The sequence below is a fragment of the Elephas maximus genome, chromosome 6 (assembly GCF_024166365.1).
Source record: "Elephas maximus indicus isolate mEleMax1 chromosome 6, mEleMax1 primary haplotype, whole genome shotgun sequence".
In the NCBI taxonomy this organism is placed as follows: Eukaryota; Metazoa; Chordata; class Mammalia; order Proboscidea; family Elephantidae; genus Elephas; species Elephas maximus.
The window spans coordinates 22,016,834-22,041,644 of record NC_064824.1 but is presented as its reverse complement, the minus strand read 5'-3'; the positions used below and the strand labels follow the sequence as shown (position 1 = coordinate 22,041,644).

At 42.4% G+C, this 24,811-nt stretch overlaps 1 protein-coding gene across 2 annotated transcripts in view; it reads right to left on the bottom strand.

Annotated features, from left to right (window-relative positions):
- Window positions 1–24,811, bottom strand: part of CCDC93 (coiled-coil domain containing 93) — a 142,294-nt gene that overhangs the window by 85,768 nt on the left and 31,715 nt on the right. For both annotated transcript variants that reach the window (XM_049889190.1, XM_049889189.1), the window contains exons 6-7: window positions 21,271–21,327; window positions 3,793–3,893 (exon numbers count right to left, since the gene is read on the bottom strand). In XM_049889190.1, coding sequence (XP_049745147.1) covers window positions 3,793–3,893; window positions 21,271–21,327 — 158 coding nt within the window. The remainder of the gene's footprint in view (window positions 1–3,792; window positions 3,894–21,270; window positions 21,328–24,811) is intronic.

Below are 24,811 nucleotides of genomic sequence, written 5' to 3'. Positions count from 1 at the left end.
CTCTCTGAGTATGTCACAGGCCTTACCATCATACCCAAAACCAAAACCCAATGCTGTTGAGTCAATTCTGACTCACTCTAAGACCTCTGCCCCATACAGTTTCCAAGGAGCATTTGGTGGAATCGAACCGCTAACCTTTTGGTTAGCAGCTGTAGAACTTAACCACTACGCCACCAGGGTTTAAGATTGGGAGAGATATGTCATACTTCATTTACTACCTAGGGAATGACTTCAAAGCAACTCAGAATTAAGCCTCCAATAGTGGAGAATGGGCTGAATCCAGCATTCTAGATGTTGCACTTCAAAATCTCACTTGCGTGTCAAACAGGACATAAAATACCATCTCCCCAGTGGCAGTTTTTATAGTATGGTTAGGGGTTTAAGTCAGTCCCTAAAAGTTGACTGAACCCATAAAAAGTTGAAATATTATAGGGCTGCAATTTTGCTTAAGTCTAAAACAAAAGCTATGAGTCTTCTTGTTTTTTTCTAACACCACAATATTTAAAAAAAAAAAAAAATCCAAACATGTTTTTAACAGATTCACAGTCCTTGAGGCCTTCGGCACGGCTGACCAGGCTCAGACTCCAGCCTTATTTGAGCAGCTGAAAGTCAAAACAGAGGGAAGAAGCTGGGATGCTGACCTTAAAGCCAGAGAACACGGTGGGCCTCCGAGGATGAGTGGCCCTCGACGCAAAAGAAGAAACACTACTTTCAGGCTCTCTCACTCTAGCAGTCAAAACACCTTCCCCTTATCAAGAGGAGGAAGCCCTGGTGGCGCAGTGGTTAAGACTTTGGCGCCTAACCCAAAGGTTGGCAGTTCAAATCTACCAGCTCCTTGGAAGCCCTATGGGCAGTTCCACTCTGTCCTGTAGGGTTGCTATGAGTCGGAATTGACTCTATGGCAATGGGTTTGGGGTTTCTTTGGTCTCAAGAAAACAGAAGAGGAGGAAATAGAAGCAATGGCAATAGACAGGGGTTTGGATTACTACACTTGTAGTCATGTAGTGTGCACAAGCAGTTGAGGTGTGTCAGGATAGTGAGGGCAAAGAGAAAATGGAGCAAAGTGAGCCCCAAAGCCAGCAGACAGCCAGCTGTACCTGACTGAGGGACTGAGGTTTCCTGGGACTGGAGGGAGGGCTGGCACCAAGGGTGATGAGTATACGAAAACAACAAGCCCAAGGACATCAACAACAGAAAGAGGAGGCTCAGGATAGGACCCTAATTTGAATCTAAAGGTCACATTTAAGGGCATCTGAGAACTGAAAACTGCTGCTACTAATAACAACGATAAATAATGTTGATGAGGATAGCAGCTGATAGTTAACATTTACTGAGTGCTGACTGCCTTCTACAGAGAAGAAACTGTTCGTAGCTCTTTACAAACATACTGTGATGTAATCCTCATCTAAAAGGAAAGACTTCCACGCAGTGGAGAGTACTGAACAGAACCTGGAGAAAAGTGTAGGGTGGCCAGAAAGGAGGGCAGGGCCTTCCCAGGGATAGGGAATAAAATACACACTCCTTAGGGGTTTCAGTGTTACTCAATTAGCTCTGTCAGTTCTCATAACTGCTCTCTTCTTGTTCAGCTCAGTCCAACAGAGATGGGGCCTGTCTTTCTAAAGCCAAGGGCCGAAAAATATAGTCTCACTGAGAATCAGACAACATTTGTAGACGACAAATAATGACATGCTTCTGGAGTTCGAGAGACTTGAAGTCTCACTTTGAGCCTCTTAATAAGGCTTTGTGACCTTGGGCAAGTTATTTTTTAACTTTTCTGACTCTCAGTAGATGCTATCATTACCATTCTCAAAAAGGAGGGGAACGAGCTAAATAAACGAACAGAATATCCATTACACCAACTCATTCTCTGCCAGCCAGAAAAGTTAAAAAGAAAACAAAATAATCTCTCCCTTAAAAAAACAAACAAAAAAAACCCTTCATCAAACATCTACTCTAGGCTTAGAAATCAACCAGCCACCAGAAAAGCCACTGCCGTTGAGTCGATTCCGACTCACAGCGACCCTGTAGGACAGAGTAAAACTGCCCCATAGAGTTTCCAAGGAAATCAGCAGACCCCACCAAAAGGAACTAACACTGGTGTTCAGACACTGCTTTCTCACACTCCAAATGTGAGCGCAGTCACAAACAAAACCCATGCTGTGCTCCTTTCTCTAAAGAGAGCCAAGCCAGACAGACTATGGTCTAGACTTGAACCAGCCAATCCTGAGGATGGGCCGGGAAGTCCCTACTTTACCCAGCTATCACATGGTGATAACAATGTCCACCTATGACACAAATGCAAAAGGCCCAATTTGAAACTCAGAAATTCAAAACAAAATCCTCAAATATGGCCATCATGACCTCAATGAGGTAGGTGATTTACTGAATCTCCAACTCCTTTCCATCCCCAGAATGCTTGATGTTCTTTGATAATGAAAAAAATGGAGGTATGTGCAATAAAAACGAACAAAACTCACACCATTCCCCCACGTACCCTTCAGCTTTGGAACGTGTGACCCCATGGGGACTGTCTCTCCAGCTTTGGCCTGCTCAGACCTGGACAGCTTCACCTGCCCACTGCAGCTAGGGCTTGGCTAGAAAGACCCCATAATGGTGCCCAGGGTCGGCTTCGTGAGTGGCTCAGGACCCCACGCTTAGGAGGGCCCCGCTCTTGGTTGCTGTCACTGTGTTGACATTTGTAATGCTTTAAGAGGGTCCTGCATTTCATTTTGCTTGGGGACTGCAGACTATGTAGCTGGTCTGGCTGCACCTGACTCAGACCAGGTGTTCAGTTCACAGCAGCAATGGTCACGACAGCTGCCACACACAGCTGGGACCAGAACTAACTTGATTTCCTTTTACATGGATTCCTTTTTACCGTCAGGAAGGAAGGACCTGATCCCAAATCACCCCTCAAAAAAAAAAAAAAAAATTGGTGGTTGCGATTTCCACTGAAAGGTGAAATAATTAAACCTAATTTCTTCCCGGTTCTCTCCATCTCCCTGGGGGGAGAAGCCTCAGATGCTCACTCAGGGGGATGCTAGTGGCAGCCGCCTAGCAAGAGCTGGGGTATGAGGCAGAGCAGCACACAGCAGCCACACCCAGGACAGAGGAGGGACGCTCAGGAGAAGTACTCACATCAAGGAGTCAGTTACCCTAAGTAGAGAATGCAGGACACAAATGAAGGTTAATACCAAGTGCCAACCAGAAAATTTAGTGGAGAAAAGCATTTCTTTGTGTTTTTTTGTTGTTGTCATATTTTTTTAGAGTAAAAACTAGGCATATAAAAGTAAGATTTTTTTTTTTTTAATTAGAGATGTTTTTAAGAAGTGAGAAAACTACTCCTAACTTCTTCATTTTCCTAGTCAGGGCAATCCTCACAGGAAACTGAAATCATCACTTCAACACATAAAATAAAACGGCTGTAAGTGCTTCAATTCTATTAGTTCACCAAAAATTTTAACAAAGACAGGGGCAGTCTGAGGCCTCTGCAAGTTCCCCCATCACCCCAACTGCCCAGGGAAGGCAGAGCCAGGGTGCACAGTTACGAACACATTTCCGGCGAGGAATTTCAAAGACCAGGGCTCTACAGCGGTTATGGAAGCTACCCACAAAACCTTCAGTTATTCAGTACAGGACAGGAAAGTCCCTCAGGTTGGAAATCTCCGGGCCCCAAACAGTAAACTCAATCAGATTAAAGCCAACCAAGTTAATGCAAATGAAGTAATTTAAATTAGCTTTTCTTTTAAACAGTTTCATCCATCAACATCTAAACTGGGTCTCATTCATCACCTGCCATATTCCAGAAGTGTAGCATGGATTCGGGACTCTTCGTCCAGCAGCTCCTCTGCTCCCCGCTGGCGTTTGTATTTCCGACGGGGCTTGTACACACCCTAAGAAGAGGATGCGACATGGGTTACCAAGTGTGAGGAGGCTTTCCTCGTGAACTGGCTGCTGACCATCAGCCAGTCAGTTGGAGTAAGTCTTCTCCCATCACGGCTCTGTGTTACAGGGGGACCCAGGGAACATGGAGTCTGTCCTAATAAAGAAGTAAGGTTTATGAAAGCATGGGCGAGAGAACTGAACTTCTGGAGACACAGGGACCTCGGTTCCCGAGAAGACTCGTTTATATCTGCATGCTCTCTTTTGCTGAGAAACAGAAAAAGGTCAAAGCCTAGTGGGTCCTTTCATCTTAATTTTTTAAGTTATAAACAATATATGCTAACTGAAATAAACTGCCAATAATTCATAAACAAATACAGTAAGGGATAAAAGCCTCTCCCAAGTGCAGCAGGGCAATACTGTCAGTGCTTGCTGGGCAGCTGTCTCCATTATTTCACACGTCTAAAACAGCTGCCATCTTTCTATAGCAGCGTGAGTAAAAACAACGGACACTTAAAACAAGAACTCCTGAAAGCACTCTTGTACCCCGGCTTTTTGTTTGTATTTATTTGCTTAAATTTTATAATTATACAAATAATGCCAGGATATATAAAATTTCTCTACCTCACTGAAACAAACAGCTGCCTACTTGCACCCAGACCCCTGAGAAAGTATTGTTGTTCTTAGCTGCCAATGAGGTGGCTCCCAATCATGGTGACCCCACGTGGAGCAGAACAAAATGCTGCCTGGCCCTGCACCATCCCCATGATCAGTTGTGGACTGAACTGCTGTGACCCACAGAGTTTTCACTGGCTGATTTTCAGAAGCAGGTCATTAGGTCTTTCTTCCTAGTCCATCTTAGTCTGGAAGCTCCGCTGAAACCTGTCAAGCCTCCGGTGACATATGGTGGTGGCTGTGCTTGAGGTGCACTGGCCAGGAATAGAACCTCATCTTCTGTCTGGGAGGTTAGAATTCTATCACTGAACCACCAATGCCTCTGAGGAAGTATTCCAACCGAACCAAACCCACTGCCGTCAAGTCAATTCCAACTCGTAGCAACGCTACAGGATGAGTAGAACTGCCCCATAGGCCTTCCAAGGCTGAAATCTTTACAGAAGCAGACTGCTACATCTGTCTTCCACCGAGCAGCTGGTGGGTTTCAACTGCCAACCTTTCAGTTAGCAGCCGAGAGCTTAACCACTGTGCCAACAGAGCTCGAGAAAGTATTACAAAAGTATTATTTGACTGCCAGCTTAGCAATCAAACTAGGTCATCTGGGGGTAAAACCCTGCATTTATTGAGCACCTGTTGTTGTTAGGTGCCGCTGAGTTGGTTCCGACCCACAGTGACCTTACATATAACAGAACAAAACGGTGCCTGGTCCTGTACCCACTACTCATCACACACTTGGTTTAGGAGCTTTATATCTCTATCTATGTACACATATATACACACATGATTTCAGAATGTGTCCTATACAAAATATATCTATAGTTGCTTCTACATTTACAATGAAATCTCATCCTAATAATTTAAAAAGACAGTGAAAGTTTACAGTATATTTTATGTTTTCATAAAAAGGTATAGCTATTAACTGCTAGCTGCCATCCTTCAGCTTTTTAATAATTTATTCCTAGATGTTCCTTAATGATTGAGAATCTATGATAATTTAAATTTCTAGTTACCTGAGGATAAACCTCAAAAGACATTGTTAAAAAGATAGGTAATTCTGAAGAGTCTGTATCCTCTCTCTTCTGGTAATCGGATCTAACAATTGAAATCTCCTTTGCCGTTTAAGGATTTTTTGTTAAGGTTTCTGAGTTAATGTACGTATCTATGATTGCTGAACTGGTTTGTAGTTCAATACCACTGCTCTTGGTGATGGAAAGCTCTAGACATGCTACTGACCATGAAAACATTTTTTTTTTTCTGGAAAAGTTTACTAAAGCGTAAAAAAGACTTGAATAAACGGACAAAGCATGTTTCTCAAAGCAAGACTCAATGTTATAAAGATGTCAGGTCTTCCCAAAGTAATCTATAAAGTCTGGCTGTTGGTCCCTCCATCTCTTTTTCTCCATACCAGAGTTCACCACATCTAATCTATCTGGAGGTCACCATGGCAAGCATTTCCTCTCAAGGTTCTCCAGATAGTGACATATTCTTCTAACTAGAACTGCTCTCTCTTGATAATTCTGGCTAACCTATTAGTATTTTAATTTTTACTACGAAAGGTTTCAAACAAAGAGAAAAAATACTCTTTTTGTCACACAGCACATAATCTTAACAATTTTGTGAAAAAGGGACTGGGTCTGGGATGATGCTGGATGGATGAAGCTAGAACGTTGTTTGTACAAGCTGCTTACATAAATTTTCCCTAGTTTGCTGCTGGTATCTGCATCAATAGGAAGCTAAAAATAAAACAGATTTACAGAGAAAAACTACAATGAGCCCATATGACGTCAGTTACTGCAGATGATTTAATTTCCCCTGAGCTCCTGCTATAGCGTATTATGTAACTGACCTTAACTCCTATCTTCATTTGTTACCACTGATAGAGTCAATAATCCAAGACAGGAAGCTGGGTTCTTCTAAAAAAAGACCAACTCCAAAACAACAGCATTCTGAAACCAACAGCTAAAAGGACCTTTTATTCCGCCAAACAATGACCACGTTGGCCTTTGTGTAATTATCCTTCATGCTTTAAAGCAACATCTCACGTTTTGCATTTTATAACTACGAGGCAGAGACAGGACAGATGCTATCTTCGCCACTTTACCACCAAGGAAGCAGTGATTAAATAATGTGTCCAAGATCCCCAGGATACTATTAGGCCTGGCCCTAGTACCCTTCCTTCTAATCCAGGGCTTCTCCACTATATTAACTTGTCCCTGGTAAGCATTCTAACTACCCATTGGCTATTTCAGCTGAGCCCTATCCCAAGAATCAATATACAATCTAGGCTGCCACATGGATTATTACAACAGTTTGCCTGAGTAATAGGGATCTAAATGCTGGAGATTTCCAGGCCAACTATAAAGAGCCATTGCTAAGTCATCCTTTAAAGCAATAGGAGTTAGGAACACTGATGTCTAGTTCTATCTGTCACTAACTGCTGTGTCACCTTGGGAAAGACCGTTCCCCTCACTGGGCCTCAGTTTCCTTATCTGTCAGATAAGGGTTGGACTAATAGATCTTAAACGATTCTTCCAGTCTCTAGTTCCATTTATTCTTCAAATCCTGCAAAGATAATGACTTGGTAACATAATTCTGCCAATATCTGTGATTAATTAAAAAAAGGCACCATATTCAGGGGACATCTAAGTCAATTGGCATAATAAAACCTATTAAGAAAACATTCTGCATTCCGCTTTGAAGAGTGGTACCTGGGGTCTTAAACACTAGCAAGCAGCCGTCTAAGATGCATTAATTGGTCTCAACCCACCTGGATCAAAGGAGAATGAAGAACACCAAGGACACAAGGCAATTATGAGCCCAGGAGACAGAAAGGGCCACATGAACCAGTGACTACATCATCCTGAGACCAGAAGAACTACATGGTGCCTGGCTACAACCGATGACTGCCCTGACAGGGAATACAACAGAGAACCCCTGAGGGAGCAGGTGAGCAGTGGGATGCAGACCCCAAATTCTCATAAAAAGACCAGACTTAATGGTCTGACTGAGACTAGAAGGACCCCAGTGGTCATGGTCCCCAGACCTTCTGTTGGCCTAGAACAGGACCCATTCCCGAAGCCAACTCTTGAGATATGGATTGGACTAGACAGTGGGTTGGAGAGGGATGCTAGTGAGGAGTGAGCTTCTTGGATCAGGTGGACACTTGAGACTATGTTGGCATCTCCTGCCTGGAGCGGGGATGAGAGGGTGGAGGGGGTGAGAAGCTGGCGAAATGGACACGAAAAGAGAGAGTGGAGGGAGAGAGCAGGCTGTTTCAGGGGGAGAGTAATTGGGAGTGTGTAGCAAGGTATATATGGGTTTTTGTGTGAGAGACTGACTTGATTTGTAAACTTTCACTTAAAGCACAATAAAAATTATTTTAAAAATACCATATTTTACACATGATTTTATACAAAATATATATGCAAAATCAACCTACCCTTTTGCCATTAGTAGTGGTAGCAATCCCCCACATGTCTGTCAGTATGTCATACTGTGGAGGCTTGCGTGTTGCTGTGATGCTGGAAACTATGCCACCGGTATTCAAATACCAGCAGGGTCACCCATGGTGAACAGGTTTCAGCGGAGCTTCCAGACTAAGACAGACTAGGAAGAAGGACCTGGCAGTCTACTTCTGAAAAGAATTAGCCAGTGAAAACCTTATGAATAGCAGCCGAACGTTGTCTGATATAGTGCCGGAGGATGAGCCCCTCAAGTTGGAAGGTAATCAAAAGGACACAGTGGCTGCAACAATGGGCTCAAGCACAACAACAATTGTGAGGATGGCGCAGGACTGGGCAGAGTTTTGCTCTGCTGTACACAGGGTTGCTGTGAGTTGGAACCGACCTGACGGCACCTAACAACAACAACAGCAGTAGCAATAGTAAATGCTATCATTTATTGAATGCTAGATATGCATCAGGCATATACAGTTCTACATGTGCTTCCCACCTGATCCTCACACCTATGAGGCAGTTGTCCTTGTTTTTTGTCTACAGATGAGGAAACCTAGGCACAAAGAGGTTAAACAACTTGCCCATGGTTACAAAGGTCATAAACGAAGGAGTCAGAATGGCTCTAGAGCTGGCGTTTTTAACTACTTTGCAAGATGTTTTATACCTCAACGTTGATCACCCTTCTTGGTGAGCTGTGATCATCTGCCTCAGCAGGTACTAAGAAGTACACGAGTGAGGTTAAGAAAACTGAGGTGACCCTTTATAAAGCAGAAGGTCCATGGGTGGTACAAACAGTTTGCACTTGGCTGTTAACCAAAAGGTTGGTGGTTTGAATCCACCCAGTGGCCATGGAAGAAAGGCCTGGAGGTCTGCTTCCATAAAAGAGTATAGTCAAGAAAACCCTACGGAGCTCGGTTCTGCTCTGTAACACATGGAGTCACCACGAGTCGGAATCAACTCAACAGTAACGGGTTTTTTGTAAAGCAAAGAACTCTCACACCATGAGAATCACAGACCTCTACTGTGTTGGTCTGGTTACTGGTCAGGTTCACCTGTCAGAGCAGTTCCTGAGTCCACGTTCCAAATGGCCAGGAAGGGAAGGAGAAGAGCACGGTGTCACAGCGATATCTTCAGCAAATCCCCAACTTCTGCCCTTCCAGTTATGACAGACAACCTTTTTATGAAACAATGGAGCGGGCAGTGAAACTGCCACTACCAATTTGGCACTTTACACTCAAAAGCTCCAGTGGGCCAGACTGCACCCAACTGACATTCCCTCAGGTGCTTCCAACGACCTCAATGGCTCACTCTCACAGGGGTTCAACAGCCCAAACCCATCTCTAAGGGACACACCTCACCCACAAGCCCTGTGAGTAAATTCTGCCTTCTGCCTCAAGGGCTCCAGAGATGTTTTGACAACCAAGCACCATGTTCTGAAAAGGCCCGTGAAGAAGAAATCATCATAAATGGGGTAAATACGCTTTTGTTTTTTAATTCTCACATTAATAAAACAACAATCGGCACTTAGTGAAGGAAATGATGAGGGATAAAAGGATGGCACTCATTTTTATAAAGAACAAAGCTAGTGGTAGAAAGTTAGCTGAGGGGGTAGCATTTTCTCCAGAGACAACCCCAAACCTTGCCCTTTTTCTTTTCTCTTTTCCATGAGCTCTGGTATACAAGCACATCTGCTGCTTTTCAAGGCCCAGCACAAGTCCATCTCCTCAATCTGTAAGCAACAGTATAACTTGGTGGGTAAGGAAAAGGGCACTGGAAAGTCACTGATGTCACCTCGGCTCCTGAAAACAGCCTGGCCCTCAGTAAGTGCTCAGTCAGTGCTCCTGAATGCCCACACGGAGGTGGGCAGACCAGGACTTCGGCGCTTGCTCCCTCACTTTTTAGCTGTCTGATATGGGGCAAGTTCCTTTAACTTCTGTGGTGCAACCTGCTTTCCGTCTGTAAAACGGGGTGTAAGTAAAGGTGCTGTGAGGATTAATTTATCAATATATTTAACAGGACCTGTTAATAAGGACTAATATATGTGTGTGTACATACATATTATTAATAACATGTACTAATACTGTCTTATGTCGTCCCATTTACATGTGATGTGCTGAATGAAAAGGCCCCCGTCGCGGCATTCCCTATGGAAGAACACCGGAGCAGTAATTTTAAACAACCTGGTCTCTTAGATGACCTAAGAAGTTCAGCAAGGCATTTCTTTCCAACTAGATTAGAGGCTCTAGGAAGTCAAAGACAATGTTTTCATTTTTTTTTTCTTCTGTCCCCTCTATTTTCATACAGAATTCTAAACATTACATAGAATACTCAATAAATAGTAAATTAATATATCTTTTGCGGCTTTGGGTAAAATTTCCTAGTGGGCAACCTCAACACCAAGGTTAAGAGGAAGAACGCGAAGGTTAAGAGGGAGTACAAGACCTCCGTGGACAGGGCTTCATGAATATGGAGGACTGACAGGTCAGCAGAGGAGGTAGGGGGCTGTGTGACAGCACCAGCATGCTAAGGAGGCAAATGAGTCCATTATGATACGGAAGTGGAAGGTGGCAAGGGAAAGCCTGCCCTGGAATGGTAATAGTTTCATTTTCTTGCGTCCTTTGAAAATGCCACCTCCCATCAGGCATACCTTCTCCAGAGTAACTAACTATTCTCTGAAAGGAGCTATGGAGAAGTCAAGAAGGCAACACATTTCAAACAAGAAAGCAGAAGTGCTGGGAATAATCCCCAGGAAGAAAAAAACGCAGGCCAAGACAAAGAGTACCCCGAAGTGAGGAGCTCAGATATCAAAGTTCAGACACCCTTTCTGCCTGGCAGTGGGGCAAGGGGTACCAGCAACCTTAAGCATAACCTCTGACCTAATTCTACTTCATAGAATTTACCCTTACTAAATAGTTAAAGATAAAAGAAAAAAAAATTAGCTATGAGGATGTACTACAGAATGACGAAAAAGAAAAAAGACACAAGCTAATCAAGTTAAATTAGTTCCACACAATGGAATAATCTGCAATCACTAAAAATGCTACAGAGGTATATTTATTACAGGGCTTAGAACTGGTTCTTCCCATGGCTGAGGAAGTGAAACCAGAACAGACCTGAATTTTCAAATATCGTAAACCGGAACCGTCACCCGGAACGGTTACCGGAACAGGAAAAAGTACAAGTTGAAGCCCTGCTAGAAACCTAATCTCCCTCTTAGAAAACAAGAGCAGCATATGCACTGCACTGCGTAGCAACCAAATCTCTTGCCCACAGGATTTCGAGCAGAGCTGGAAACAGCAGTGGCCTGCTCAAAGATGGCGCCTCTTATGGATTGAACTGTAAACCCCAAAAATGTGTCAACTTGGCTAGGCCATGATTCCCAGTATTGTGTGGTTGTCCTCCATTTTGCGATCTGATGTGATTATCCTACATGTTGTAAATCCTAATCTCTGGGTTTTATGATGTTAATGAGGCAGGATTAGAGGCAGTTATGTTAATGAGGCAGGACACAATCTACAGGATTAGGTGGTATCTTTAGTCAATCTCTTTTGAGATATAAAAGAAAGAATAGGGAAGAGAGTAGAGGGACCTCATTCCCACCATGAAGGAAGAGCCAGGAGCAGAGCATATCCTTTGGACCTGTGGCCCCTGTACTGAGAAGCTCCTAGACCCAGGGGAAGATTGATGCCAAGAAACACGGAGATCTCCAAAGAATGATGGGCCCACAGATGTTAAAAGGAAACAAGGACCTTCTCCCAAAGCCGACAGAGAGAGAAGCCTTCCCCTAGAGCTGGCATCCCGAATTTGGACTTCTAGCTTCCTAAACTGTGCAAGAATAAATTTGTTTGTTAAAGCCATTCACTTGTGTTTGTTACAGCAGAACTAGATAACTAAGAAAGCGGCCTACCACGCCACTTTGAACTTGTGTAGTTCTCCTCAGTCCTGCTAATAATCCAATCTCATGCATAAGACTTCTGAAATGGTTTACTATGCCTCTTCTGAGTCTCCCATTCCAGGGCTTCAAATGTACTTTTCCCAATGCAGATCACCCAAATTGTAAAAATTTGGGTCTGTTCTGGTTTGGCTTCATTGGCCATGACTATACCACTTTGAACTGGTTTGAAGCCCTGATTTATTGGCATCGAAAGGTATCCTCGATATGGCAAAAAGAATAAAAGGAATACAGAGTGTGATGTCATTTTTTGAGCTATATACATTGATACGGTTGTAACTACTTGAAATATGAGTGGTTATCCCGGGTTGCTGGTATCATGGGTAATTTAGTCTTTGTTTTTTCTCCATTTCCTAATTTTTCACTACCATGCCTACTGTACTAGTAAAAAAGGAAACTAAGCTTAAAAAAAAGAAAAGAAAATTATGTTTTCGGTGTAAGCTGACAGTGCAAATTAGTTTCTCATTCTAAACTTTATACACAAATTGTTTTGTAACACTGGTTGCAATCCCTGCAATGTGTCAGCACTCTCCTTTCCACCCCAGGTTCCCTGTGTCTGTTTGTCCAGTTTTTCTAGCCCTTCCTGCCTTTTCGCCTTTGCTTGTGGGCAGGTGTTGCCCATTTGGTCTCCTATACTTGACTGAACTAAGCAGCACGTTCCTCACATGTGTTTATTATTTGTTTTATAGTACAGGCCTGTCTAACCTTTGACTGAAAGGTGGACTTCGGGGGTGGCTTCAGTTCTCAGCAGAGTGTCTCAGGAGTTCCTCCAGTCCCTGACAGACCAGTCTGTCTTTTTTGTGAATTTGAATTTTGTTCTACATTTTTCTCCTGCTCTGTCCAGAATCCTCTCTTGTGAGCCCTGTGAGTGGTCAGTGGTGGCGGTCTGGCACTATCTAGTTCTTCTGGGCTCAAGCTAGTGGAGGCTGTGGTTCATGTGGCCTATAAGTCCTTTGGACTAATAGCTTCCTTGTGTCTTTGGTTTTCTTCATTCTCCTTTGCTTCGGATGGGATAGGGCCAATAGATGTTTCTCAGCTGTCTGGTCTCAAGCTATTAAGACCCCAGATGTGGCTCACCAAAGTAGGATGTAGAACGTTTTATGAACTATGACATGCCAATTGACCTAGATGTCCCCTGAGACTATGGTTCCCAGCCCCAGCAACTCAGTCCCTCAAGGTGTTTCGATGCTTCTATGACTTCGCCTTGGTCAAGCTGTGCTGACTTCCCCTATATTGTGTGTTGTCTCTCTTTCCACCAAAGTTAACAGTTGTCTACTATCTAGTTGGAAACCCTGGTGGCGTAGTGGGTTAAGTGCTACGGCTGCTAACCAAAGGGTCGGCAGTTCAAATCCGCCAGGTGCTCCTTGGAAACTCGATGGGGCAGTTCTACTCTGTCCTATAGGGTTGCTATGAGTCAGAATTGACTCGAGGGCACTGGGTTTGGTTGGTTTTTGGACTATCTAGTTAATGACTTCCCCTCCCCACCCCTGCTCTCTCTTGTAAACATCAAAGACTGTTTTTCTCTGTGTGTGAACATTCTCTTAAGTTTTTATATACGGGTCTCATACAATATTTGCCCTTTTGTGACTGACTTATTTCACTCAGCATAACATCCTCCCAATTTATCCATGTCGTGAGATGTTTCACAGGTTTATCATTGGTGTTTATTGTTGCACAGTATTCCACTACAGTATGTACCATAATTCGTTTATCTATTCATTTGCTGATGGGCACTTAGGTTGTTTCCATCTTTTTGCTATTGTGAATAATGCTGCAATGAACATGGGTGTTCATATGTCTATTCATATGATGGCTCTTACTTCTCTAGGATATATTCCTAGGAGTGGGATTGTCGGATCCTCTGGTATTTCTACTTGTAGCTTTTTAAGGTGGTGCTATATCATTTTCCACAGCAGTTTTACCATTTTACATTCCCACAAGCAAAGCATATGAGTTTCATTGTCCCTGCCACCTATCCAACTTTTGTTATTTTCTGTTTTTTTGATTAGTGCCGGCAATGTCAGGGTGATATGCTATCTCATTGTAGTTTGATTTGGATTTCTCTAATGGAACGCATAAACATCAATATCCTAGGCACTAATGAGCTGAAATAGGCTGGTACTGGCCATTTTGAATTGGACAATCATACAGTCTACTATGCTGGGAATGACAGTTTGAAGAGGAATGGTGTTGTATTCATCATCAAAAAGAACATTTCAAGATCTATCTTGAAGTACAACGCTGCCAGTGATAGGATGATATCCATACTCCTACAAGGAAGACCAGTTAATATGACTATTATTCAAATTTATGCACCAATCACTAGGCCCAAACATGAGGAAATAGAAGCTTTTTATCAGCTGCTGCAGTCTGAAATTGATCGAACATGCAATCAAGATGCATTGATAATTACTGGGGATTGGAATGCGAAAGTTGGAAACAGAGAAGAAGGATCAGTAGTTGGAAAATATGGCCTTGGTGATAGAAACAATGCTGGAGATCGAATGATAGAATTTTGCAAGACGAATGACTTCTTCACTGCAAATACCTTCTTTCACCAACATAAAGGCGACTACACATTGGACCTCACCAGATGGAAAACAGAAATCAAATTGACTACCTCTGTGGAAAGAGACGATGGAAAACCTCAATATCATCAGTCAGAACAAGGCCAGGGGCCGACTGTGGAACAGACCATCAATTGCTCATATGCAAGTTCAAGCTGAAACTGAAGAAATCAGAGCAAATCCACCAGAGCCAAAATATGACCTTGAGTACATCCCACCTGAATTTAGGGACCATCTGAAGAATAGATTTGAAGCCCTGAACGCTAGTGAATGAAGACCAGACAAGTTGTGGAATGACATCAAGGACATCATACATGAAGAAAGCAAGAGGTAAGTAAAAAGACAGGAAAGAAAGAAAAAACCAAGATGAATGTCAGAGGAGACTCTGAATCTTGCTCTCAAACGTCGAGCAGCTAAAGCAAAAGGAAGAATTGATGAAGTAAAAGAACTGAACAGAAGATTTCAAAGGGCGGCTCGAGAAGACAAAGTATTATAATGACATGTACAAAGAGCTGGAGATGGAAAACCAAAAGGAAAGAACACACTTGGCATTTCTAAAGCTGAAAGAACTGAAGAAAAAATTCAAGCCTCAAGTTGCAACAGTGAAGGATTCTATGGGAAAAATATTAAATGATCCAGGAAGCATCAAAAGAAGATGGCAGGAATACACAGGGTCATTACACCAAAAAGAATTAGTCAATGTTTCAAGAGGTCGCATATGATCAGGAACCGATGGTACTGAAGGAAGAAGTCCAAGCTGCTCTGAAGGCAGTGGAGAAAAACAAGGCTCCAGGAATTGATGGATTATCAATTGAGATGTTTCAACAAACAGATGCAGCGCTGGAGGTGCTCACTCATCTATGCCAAGAAATATGGAAGACAGCCCCCTGGCCAACTGCCTGGAAGAGATCCATATTTATGCCTATTCCCAAGAATGGTGATCCAACCAAATGTGGAAATTATAGAACAATATCATTAATACCACACGCAAGCAAAATTTTCCTGAAGATCATTCAAAAACGGCTGCAGCAGTATATCAACAGGAAACTGCCACGAATTCAGGCTGGTTTCAGAAGAGGATGTGGAGCCAGGGATATCATTGCTGATGTCAGATGGATCCTGGCTGAAAGCAGAGAATACCAGAAGGATGTTTACCTCTGTTTTATTGACTATGCAAAGGCATTCGACTGTGTGGATCATAACAAACTATGGACAACATTGAGAAGAATGGGAATTCCAGAACACTTAATTGTGCTCGTGAGGAACGTTTACACAGATCAAGAGGCAGTTGTTCAGACAGAACAAGGGGATACTGATTGGTTTAAAGTTAGGAAAGGTGTGCGTCAGGGTTGTATTCTTTCACCAGACCTATTCAATTTGTATGCTAAGCAAATAATACGAGAAGCTGGACTATATGAAGAAGAACGGGGCATCAGGTTTGGAGGAAGACTCATTAACAACCTGCGTTATGCAGATGACACAACCTTCCTTGCTGAAAGCAAAGAGGACTTGAAGCACTTGCTAATGAAGATCAAAGACCACAGCCTTCAGTATGGGTTGCACCTCAACATAAAGAAAACAAAAATCCTCACAACTGGACCAATGAGCAACATCATGATAAACGGAGAAAAGATTGAAGTTGTCAAGGATTTCATGTTACTTGGATCCACCGTCAACACCCATGGAAGCAGCAGTTAAGAAATCAAAAGACACATTGCATTGGGTAAATCTGCTGCAAAGGACCTCTTTAACGTGTTGAAGAGCAAAGATGTCACCTTGATGACTAAGGTGCGCCTGACCCAAGGCATGGTATTTTCAATCGCATCATATGCATGTGAAAGCTGGACAATGAATAAGGAAGACCGAAGAAGAATTGATGCCTTTGAATTCTGGTGTTAGCGAAGAATATTGAATATACCATGGACTGCCAAAAGAACGAACAAACCTGTCTTAGAAGAAGTGCAACCAGAATGCTCCTTAGAAGGAAGAATGGGGAGACTGCGTCTTACATACTTTGGACATGTTGTCAGGAGGCATGAGTCCCTGGAGAAGGACATCATGCTTGGCAGAGTACAGGGTCAGCAGAAAAGAGGAAGACCCTCAATGAGGTGGACTGACACAGTGGCTGCAACAATGAGCTCAAGCAGAACAACGATTATAAGGATGGCTCAGGACTGGGCGGTGTTTCGTTCTGTTGTGCCTAGCGTTGTTATGAGTCAGAGCCGACTTGACGGCACCTAACAACAACACAACATAGTTAAGGATAGCAAGTATTTTCTCATGTATCTGTTGCCGCCTGAATGCTTGCTTTGGTGAGAAAAGTAAGCTTTTGTAAAATAAAAAAATCAGGCACCAAGAAAAAACGAGAAACAAAATAAAAGAAAAAAAAGAATGAGCTACATAATGAAGAACAAATACAAAAGACTGGAACAGTCCTTACAGGATAGTGCAAACAGTTAAGCTCTCAGCTACTAACTGAAATGTTGGTGGTTTTAATCCATCCAGAAGCAACTCAGAAGAAAGGCCTGATGATCTACTTCCATAGGATCACAACCCCAGAGAACGCTGTGGGGCACAGCTCCACTCTGACACACACGGAGCGCCACGATTTGGAACCAACTCAAGGCAACTGATTTTTTTTTGTTTTGTTTTGTTTTTGGTAAATACAAGAATAAGCTGAATATTTTGAAAGTGCTGAAATGTTTAATATCTATTTTTTAAAGAGGTTATGTCTAACAAAGAATAAGTAAAAGCCTGGTGCTAGAGGCCGAATAGTACCACATTAATATATGAAAAAAGCAGACAATATGACCACCTTCATTCAGCATTCTTCAGCTGAGCAAAGGGTCTTCAAATTGGAAAAGTCACAGTAAATGCCCCCATAAGGGACCAGATTGGTGCTGGAAGAGCACTCAACCACCCTGGATGCATGAGTCTCTGGACCCAGAGGAGTAATATCCTAGAGTCCTGAAGGAAGTCAGCAACATTACTGCAGCCCTGGTGCCAGGCACACGCGGGCAATCAGAGAGACCATGTGAAGAGCGAGAACACTGGAGACGCGCCACCACCTCCTCTAAAAAGAGCTGGCTTTGGAGTCAGATGTAAAATCAAAATCTGGCTGCCTCTTCCTAGCTCTACAACTCTGTGGGGAATTCATTAATTTTTATGGGCTTCAATTTTCTGATTTATAAAATGGAAATAATAACATATAATCCCCTGAGTGTTGGTGAAGGGTAAATGAAATTGTGAAGGGTAATTGTAAAATGTCTAATTAGGTGCCTGGCACATTGAAGGCACTCAGTAAATACGTGGAAGCTATACACACATTTTGTAAAAGGCTGGGTCTAAAAACTAGACACCAGAATGTCTCACCTTATTTTAATCCTCAATTTACCGTTACAGTTTAAATTTCGGATTCTAGATTTGTCCAATAAGGAGCACCCAAGAAACACTGACAAGGTACCTGAAGGGCGGAACTGGAAAAGGGCTGGAAGGAGAAGAAAATACCCTTCGGAACACAAGACCTGTAAGGAGCCACAATCCACGGTCATCTAGGGAAGATTCCATTCTCTTTAGCAGGGGAGGAGCTCTCCTTGGGGAGAATAACAACAAATAAAAAACTGCAAGCCATTCAGTTTTTTTATACTGACTCGCAAGAATAAGCCCGGGATAGGCACTATTGCCCTGGAGTGTCCCGTGAGCTTCCAGAACTCTCATTTCGAGCCAGCTAAGTAAGTGCACGAAGAAGTGGTAGGTGTAGGGACGGAAGCTAATGTTAATAGAATTCTGCTAAGAAACAACCAGTGCCTGAAGTGAAGATTAGGAAAGGAGAAAAACAAACAAAAAACAGACTCAAAGGCAACCTCTAGCCATCCATAAAAATTCCTTCTATAACATCATTCCTGCCGCAAATGTACTGCCAGTCAACTGAGGATTTAAGTTCCCACGTGAAAAAGGCAATGAACTATGCAATATGAACTATAATCAAGGAGATTCACGATTATTATTCTTTATCTTGATATTATTTTCTAATCAGCTGCAAACAGCTTTATACCTAGAGGCTTACTGCACAGAGGTTAGGATAGTGTGTTTGAGCCCTGGTCCTAGGCTCATTATCAATGTGACTTTGGGCAACTTATATAACTTATCTATACCTCAGCTGGAAACCCAGGTTGCACAGCGGTTAAGGGCTACGGCTGCTAACCAAAAGGTCGACAGTTCAAATCCACCAGGTGCTCCTTGGAAGCTCTACGGGGCAGTTCTACTCTGTCTTATAGGGTTGCTATGAGTTGGAAGCAACTCAATGCCAACAGGTTCAGGTTATGCCTCAGTTTCTTCATCTGTAAAACAATTACTACTACTTCATAGGGACTAAACGAGTTACATATAAATGCTCAGAACACCGTCTGGGCACTATGTAAGTATGTGTCATTATTATCTCCTTTAAGTCTATGCAGTCACATTACCAAGAAGAAAATGTTTTTAAAAACTCCATTATGAACGAGAAGAAATAATGTCTCTAGAGGCAAAAAAAAAAAAAAAAATTAATTTTTTTAGAGGCCTAAAATGTCCAGTGGGACAGATCACAACCACAGAAAATGCTACGAAGCACAGTTCTACTCTGACACACGTGGGGTTGCCATGATTTTGAATCAACTCAAGGCAACCGATTTGTTTTTTTGCCTTTGGTAAATACAAGAATAAGCTGAATATTTTGAAAAGTGCTAGATGTTTAGTATCTATTTTTAAAAAAGAGTTTATGTCTAAGAAAGAATAAGTAAAAACCTACTGCTAGAGGCCCAATACTATCACGTTAATATATGAAAAAAGCAGACATGACCAGGTCATGTTTACGGAAAACATGATCAACAGCTATGCCGGCTTCTTCTTCTGGGCGATACGGCCGAGTACTGTTTAGTATTTTCTCATTCTCCACCCAGGGATGATGCAGACAGGGATTTACTTATAAAGATGTTCAATTAAGCATTCAATTTTTTACACTTGTATTTATTGTCTTTTAATATGTAATACACAGACTCAGTATAAAATTCAAATAGTACAGAGTTTACAGGGAAAAGAAAATTTCCCTTCCTTTCCTGTCCCGGGCCACCTGGTTCCCTGACTCAGAGGTTACCTGCTCTGATTTATGCTTCCAGAAATGAAGCATCATTTAAAATGGGGAAAGCTACAGTATATCCAACCCCTTGGTTATTATTAGTCATGAGAAATATTGTTATGCAGAATCTTGAGGCATACAAAATACCCTACATTGGTAAGTGAAAAAATACAAGATCGTATGTAAAGTATGATTCCAATTCAGCTTAAAAATCCACATTAAAAACATGGGAGAAATATGCCCAGGCATTAAAAGTGGCTGCTTGTGGGTTGTGAGATTAAGGCTAGTTTTCTTCCCGTGTATCTATCAACCATAAAAGAACAAAAATTAAAAACTTCAAGGGTGTTTCAAACTGAAAACTCATTTCCCAACAAAGGAAAAAATTACTCTGATGTCACAGCATTTCTTATTACTTCATGTGGCCACCAAATCTGAAAGAAACAGTATCTGGCATCAGAGCATCACCATCTTAAAGGTTTTCTACCTTCTCCCACTGCCATTATGAATTTGAGGAAATGATACAAATTATAATTATAAAATGACAAAGCCTTTTGTTTTAAATGAGCACTTCATGTCTTACACCAACAAAAACAACTGTTATTTTCGGAGTAGGTAAGCACCTTGGGAGACCACAGCTTATTCTTAAGACGGGCATGCTCAGAATTCCTTTTCTGGAACGACTCCACAACCAGTTTACAAAGCCATAGAGGCCAGACCACCTCAATCTTTACAGTTCACAATGTACGAGACTCAAATCACTGGCATAAAAAAATGCATCTGACATTTAAGCTTGGTGGCTTGTTAATACAATAGACTATAAACCAAAACCAAACCCCTTGCCCTAGTTGATCCTGACTCACGGTGACCCTATAGGACAGAGGAGAACTGAGCTTTAGGTTAGCAACCGAGTGCTTTAACCCCTGTATTACCACGGCCCCTTGTAATAGGCTATACAACGGTAAAAATCAACTAGAGCTACATACATAAACATGCCTTAATCTCACAACAATGCTGAGTAAAATATTTAGCATGATACCATGCAAAAGAGCACTCACATCATTTATGGAAGAAAGAGAACTTACACCCAGGTATGGACGTTCTGTTGTGCTCCGGCCCGGAGTGTTCTGAGAAGGACCAAAGCTCCTCGCTGCCCTTTGCGCTGGGAAAGTGGACACTTGTGTGCAGATGCCCAGTGGCTGAGACATTGTGTACGATGACAAAGGCCAACCCAGAGTTTCCCACACCAAGTTCAAAAGCTACTCTGCCTCTACAAAACCACCATGCAGATGGTAACCTCAATTTACCATTTCTGGTTTATCATTAAGTTTACAACCTGCCACTGGAATAAAAAGTGAAGGGTTTTCGGTTTGGAAGATTTCTTCTTCAGAATCGGAACTGAGAAAAACACCGGGCAATAGTTATTTAAGTTCCACCCACCAATGCTGGTGGCCACCTGATGCTGGGCATAGGAGGCAGGGCTTCCTCACACACCCATCTGAGGTCAGTGCCTGGGCAATCCCGGCAGACGTAAACCTCAGGGAGCAGAGTTTCTGTGATTTAAATCAAAGAGCTATTTGAAGATACATGGTGCTCTTACAGATGAACACAAGCAGGAGAACTTACTGATATGTCAACAACTGTCCTGATGGCCTTTTCTTTCCTCTTTATGAAGTCATCATCCTGCAAGACAAAACAGAGATTAAACAAACTCTGTGTCAAGATTAATACTCAACTGTACTACTCAGAAACGTGCCTTAGAATCTGACTTCTAATGACGACTTTGCCTGCATAAACCTCCATTTTCTAACAAATCGACATATACTCCCCATGGGAAATGGCTAGGACCTCAACAGGTGGCTCCAATACAGGTGCCTACAGCCTGGTAAGAAAAAGGGGGGCGGGGGCAGGAATTGTAACGGTTAAGACAAGAGTTCTCATTTCAAATGCTTATCGGCACTGAAACCTCACACAGGTTACCTACTCTCTGAACCTCCATTTCTGTATTTATACGATGGGACGACTGTTCCTATTTGTGAGGATTAAGTAATACCGGGATGTGACCTACCGGAATTGGCAAATGTAAATATTTGATGATGCTGTTAGTTGCTGCTGAGTCAACTCTGACCCGTGGCAACTGGATGTGTGAGGAGTAGGACTGCTCCACAGGATTTTCAAGGCTGTAACCTTTCAAAAGCAGACAGCCAGGCCTGTCTTCGAAGGTGCCTCCGGATGGGCTCAAGCTGCATTCAATAGTCTGCACCACCCAGGGGCTCCAAGAATTGGTTGTTGTTGTTGTTGTTGTGTGCCGCCCAGTTGATTCCGACTCACAGTGACCCACAGCGATTAGCTATTATTACCGTTGCTGTTATTACCACAGTAATGTCCTCGGCAGGTGGGCCCTCAAAAACCATTACAGGACTATACAAAGATACATTCCTGGCCTTACAGTTTGCTAAAAATTTTAGATCAAGTACCAGAATTCTGTGTCAGACCAATGCTTCCTGAACTGTTTTTCATGCAACATTATTCCTATGAACTATTTCTAGAAAAAAAGGTTCAATGATTTTTTTTTTTTAGAACACAGCACAGAGCACGCCCCAGCCTGAGATTCACAGCCTACGGACACGTTAAAGCTCCACAGTACTCCTGTGGTAAAGACACCAGGTCAACTGTAACCGCTGCTACCAAAACTTGATTCGTCACAGAACACTGCTCAGCTAAAATGTCTTCTTTGTTGTAGTTAGGTGCCGACTCACAGTGACCCTAGGTACAACACAATGAAACACTGTTGCTATCTTTGAGCCCATTGTTGCAGCCACGGTGCCAATCCATCTCACTGAAGGTCTTCCTTTTTTTCACTGACCCTCTGCTTTACCAAGCATGACGTCTTTTCCAGGAAGCGGTCCCTTCTGACAATATGTCCAAAGTACGTGAGATGAAGTCTCACCATCCTTGCTTCTAATAAGCATTCTGGCTGTATTTCTTCCAAGACAGATTTGTTTGTTCTTCTGGCAGCCCACGGTATATTCAATATTCTTTGCCAACACAATAATTCTAAGGGATCAAAATTCTTCTTCAGTCTTCCTCGCTCATCATCCAGCTTTCACATGCATATGAGGTGGTTGAAAATACCAGGCTTGGGTCAGGTCCACTTCAGTCCTTAAAGTGACATCTTTGCTTTTTAACCCTTTACAGAGGTCTTTTGCAGCAGATTCGCCCAATGCAATGCATTGATTGATTTCTCGACTGCTGCTTCCATGGACATTGACTGTGGATCCAAGGAAACGGAAATACTTGGCAACTTCAATCTCTTCTCCACTTATCACGATGTTGCTTATTGGTCCAGTTGTGAGGATTTTTGTTTTCTTTATGTGAGGTGTAATCCATACTGAAGGCTGTGGTCTTTGATCTTCATCAATAAGTGCATCACGTACTCCTCACTCTCAGCAAGCAAGGTTGTGCAGTGTCATCTACATATCACAGGTTGTTAATGAATCTTCCTTCAATCCTGATGCCCCGTTCTTCTTTCCATGGTTCAGCTTCTCGGATTATCTGCTCAGCACACACATTGAATAAGTATGTTGAAAGGATACAACCCTGACATACACCTTTTTTCTTTAACTTTAATCCACAGAGTATCCCCTTGCTCTGTTTGAACAACCGCCTCTTAGTCTAAGTACAGGTTCCTCAAGAGCACAATTCAGTGTTCTGGGATTCCCATTTTTTGCAATGTTATCCATAATTTGTTATGAGCCACACAATCGAACGCTTCTGCATACTCAACGAAACACAGGTAAACATCTTTCTGGTATTCTTTACTTTCAGCCATGATCTATCTAACATCAGCAATGATATCCCTTGTTCCATGTCCTCTTCTGAATCTGGCTTGAATTTCTGGCAGTTCCCTGTCCATGTACTGCTACAATTGCTTCTGAATGATCTTCAACAAAATTTTACATGTGTTTGATATTAATGATAATTAATTGATAATTTCTGCATTCTGTCATTCGTTCTTTGCAATAGGTATAAATATGGATCTCTTTCTGTCGGTTGGCCCGGTAGCTGTCTTCCAAATTTCTTGGCATAGGTGAGTGAGCGCCTCCAATGCTGCATCTGTTTGTTGAAACATCTCAATTGGTGTTCCATCAATTCCTGGAGCCTCGTTTTCACTAATGCCTTCACTGCAGCTTGGACCTTTACCTTTAGTACCATCAGTTCTTGATCATATGCTACCTCCTGAAATGGCTGAAGATCAACTCTTTTTGGTACAGTGACTCTGGGCATTTCTTCCATCTTCCTGCATTGTTTAGTATTTTTCCCACAGAATTTTTCAATATTGCAACTCGAGTCTTGAGTTTTTCTTCAGTTCTTTCAGCTTGAGAAATGCCGACTGTGTTCTTCACTTTCAGTTTTCTAACTCCAGGTCTTTGCACATTTCACTGTAATACTTTGTCTTCTTGAGCCACCCTTTGAAATCTTCCGTTCAGCTCTTTGAATTCATCGTTGTTTCCTTTTGCTTTAGCTGCTCAATGTTCAAGAACAAGTTTCAGAGTCTCTTCTGACATCCGTTTTGGTCTTTTCTTTCTTTCCTGTCTTTTTAATGACCTCTTGCTTTCTTCATGTATGATGTCCTTCATGTCATTCCACAACTTGTCTGGTCTTTGGTCATTAGAGTTCAATACCTCAAATCTATTCCTTTTTATTTAAATTTTTATTGTGCTTTAAGTGAAAGTTTACAAATCAAGTCAGTCTCTCATATAAAAATTTATATACACCTTGCTATATACTCCTAATTGCTTTCCCCCTAATGAGACAGCACACTCCTTCCCTCCACTCTTTATTTTCATATCCATTTGGCCAGCTTCTAACCCCTTCTGCCTTCTCATCTCCCCTCTGGACAGAAGATGCCAATACAGTCTCATGTGTCTACTTTATCCAAGAAGCTGACTCTTCACCAGTATCATTTTCTATCCCACTGTCCAGTCCAATCCCTGTATGAAGAGTTGGCTTTGGGAATGGTTCCTATCCTGGGCTTAGAGAAGGTCTGGTGACCATGGCCTCCTGGGTCCTTCTAGTCTCAGTCAGACCATTAAGTCTGGTCTTATGAGAATTTGAGGTTTGCATCCCACTGCTCTCCTGCTCCCTCAGGGGTTCTCTGTTGTGT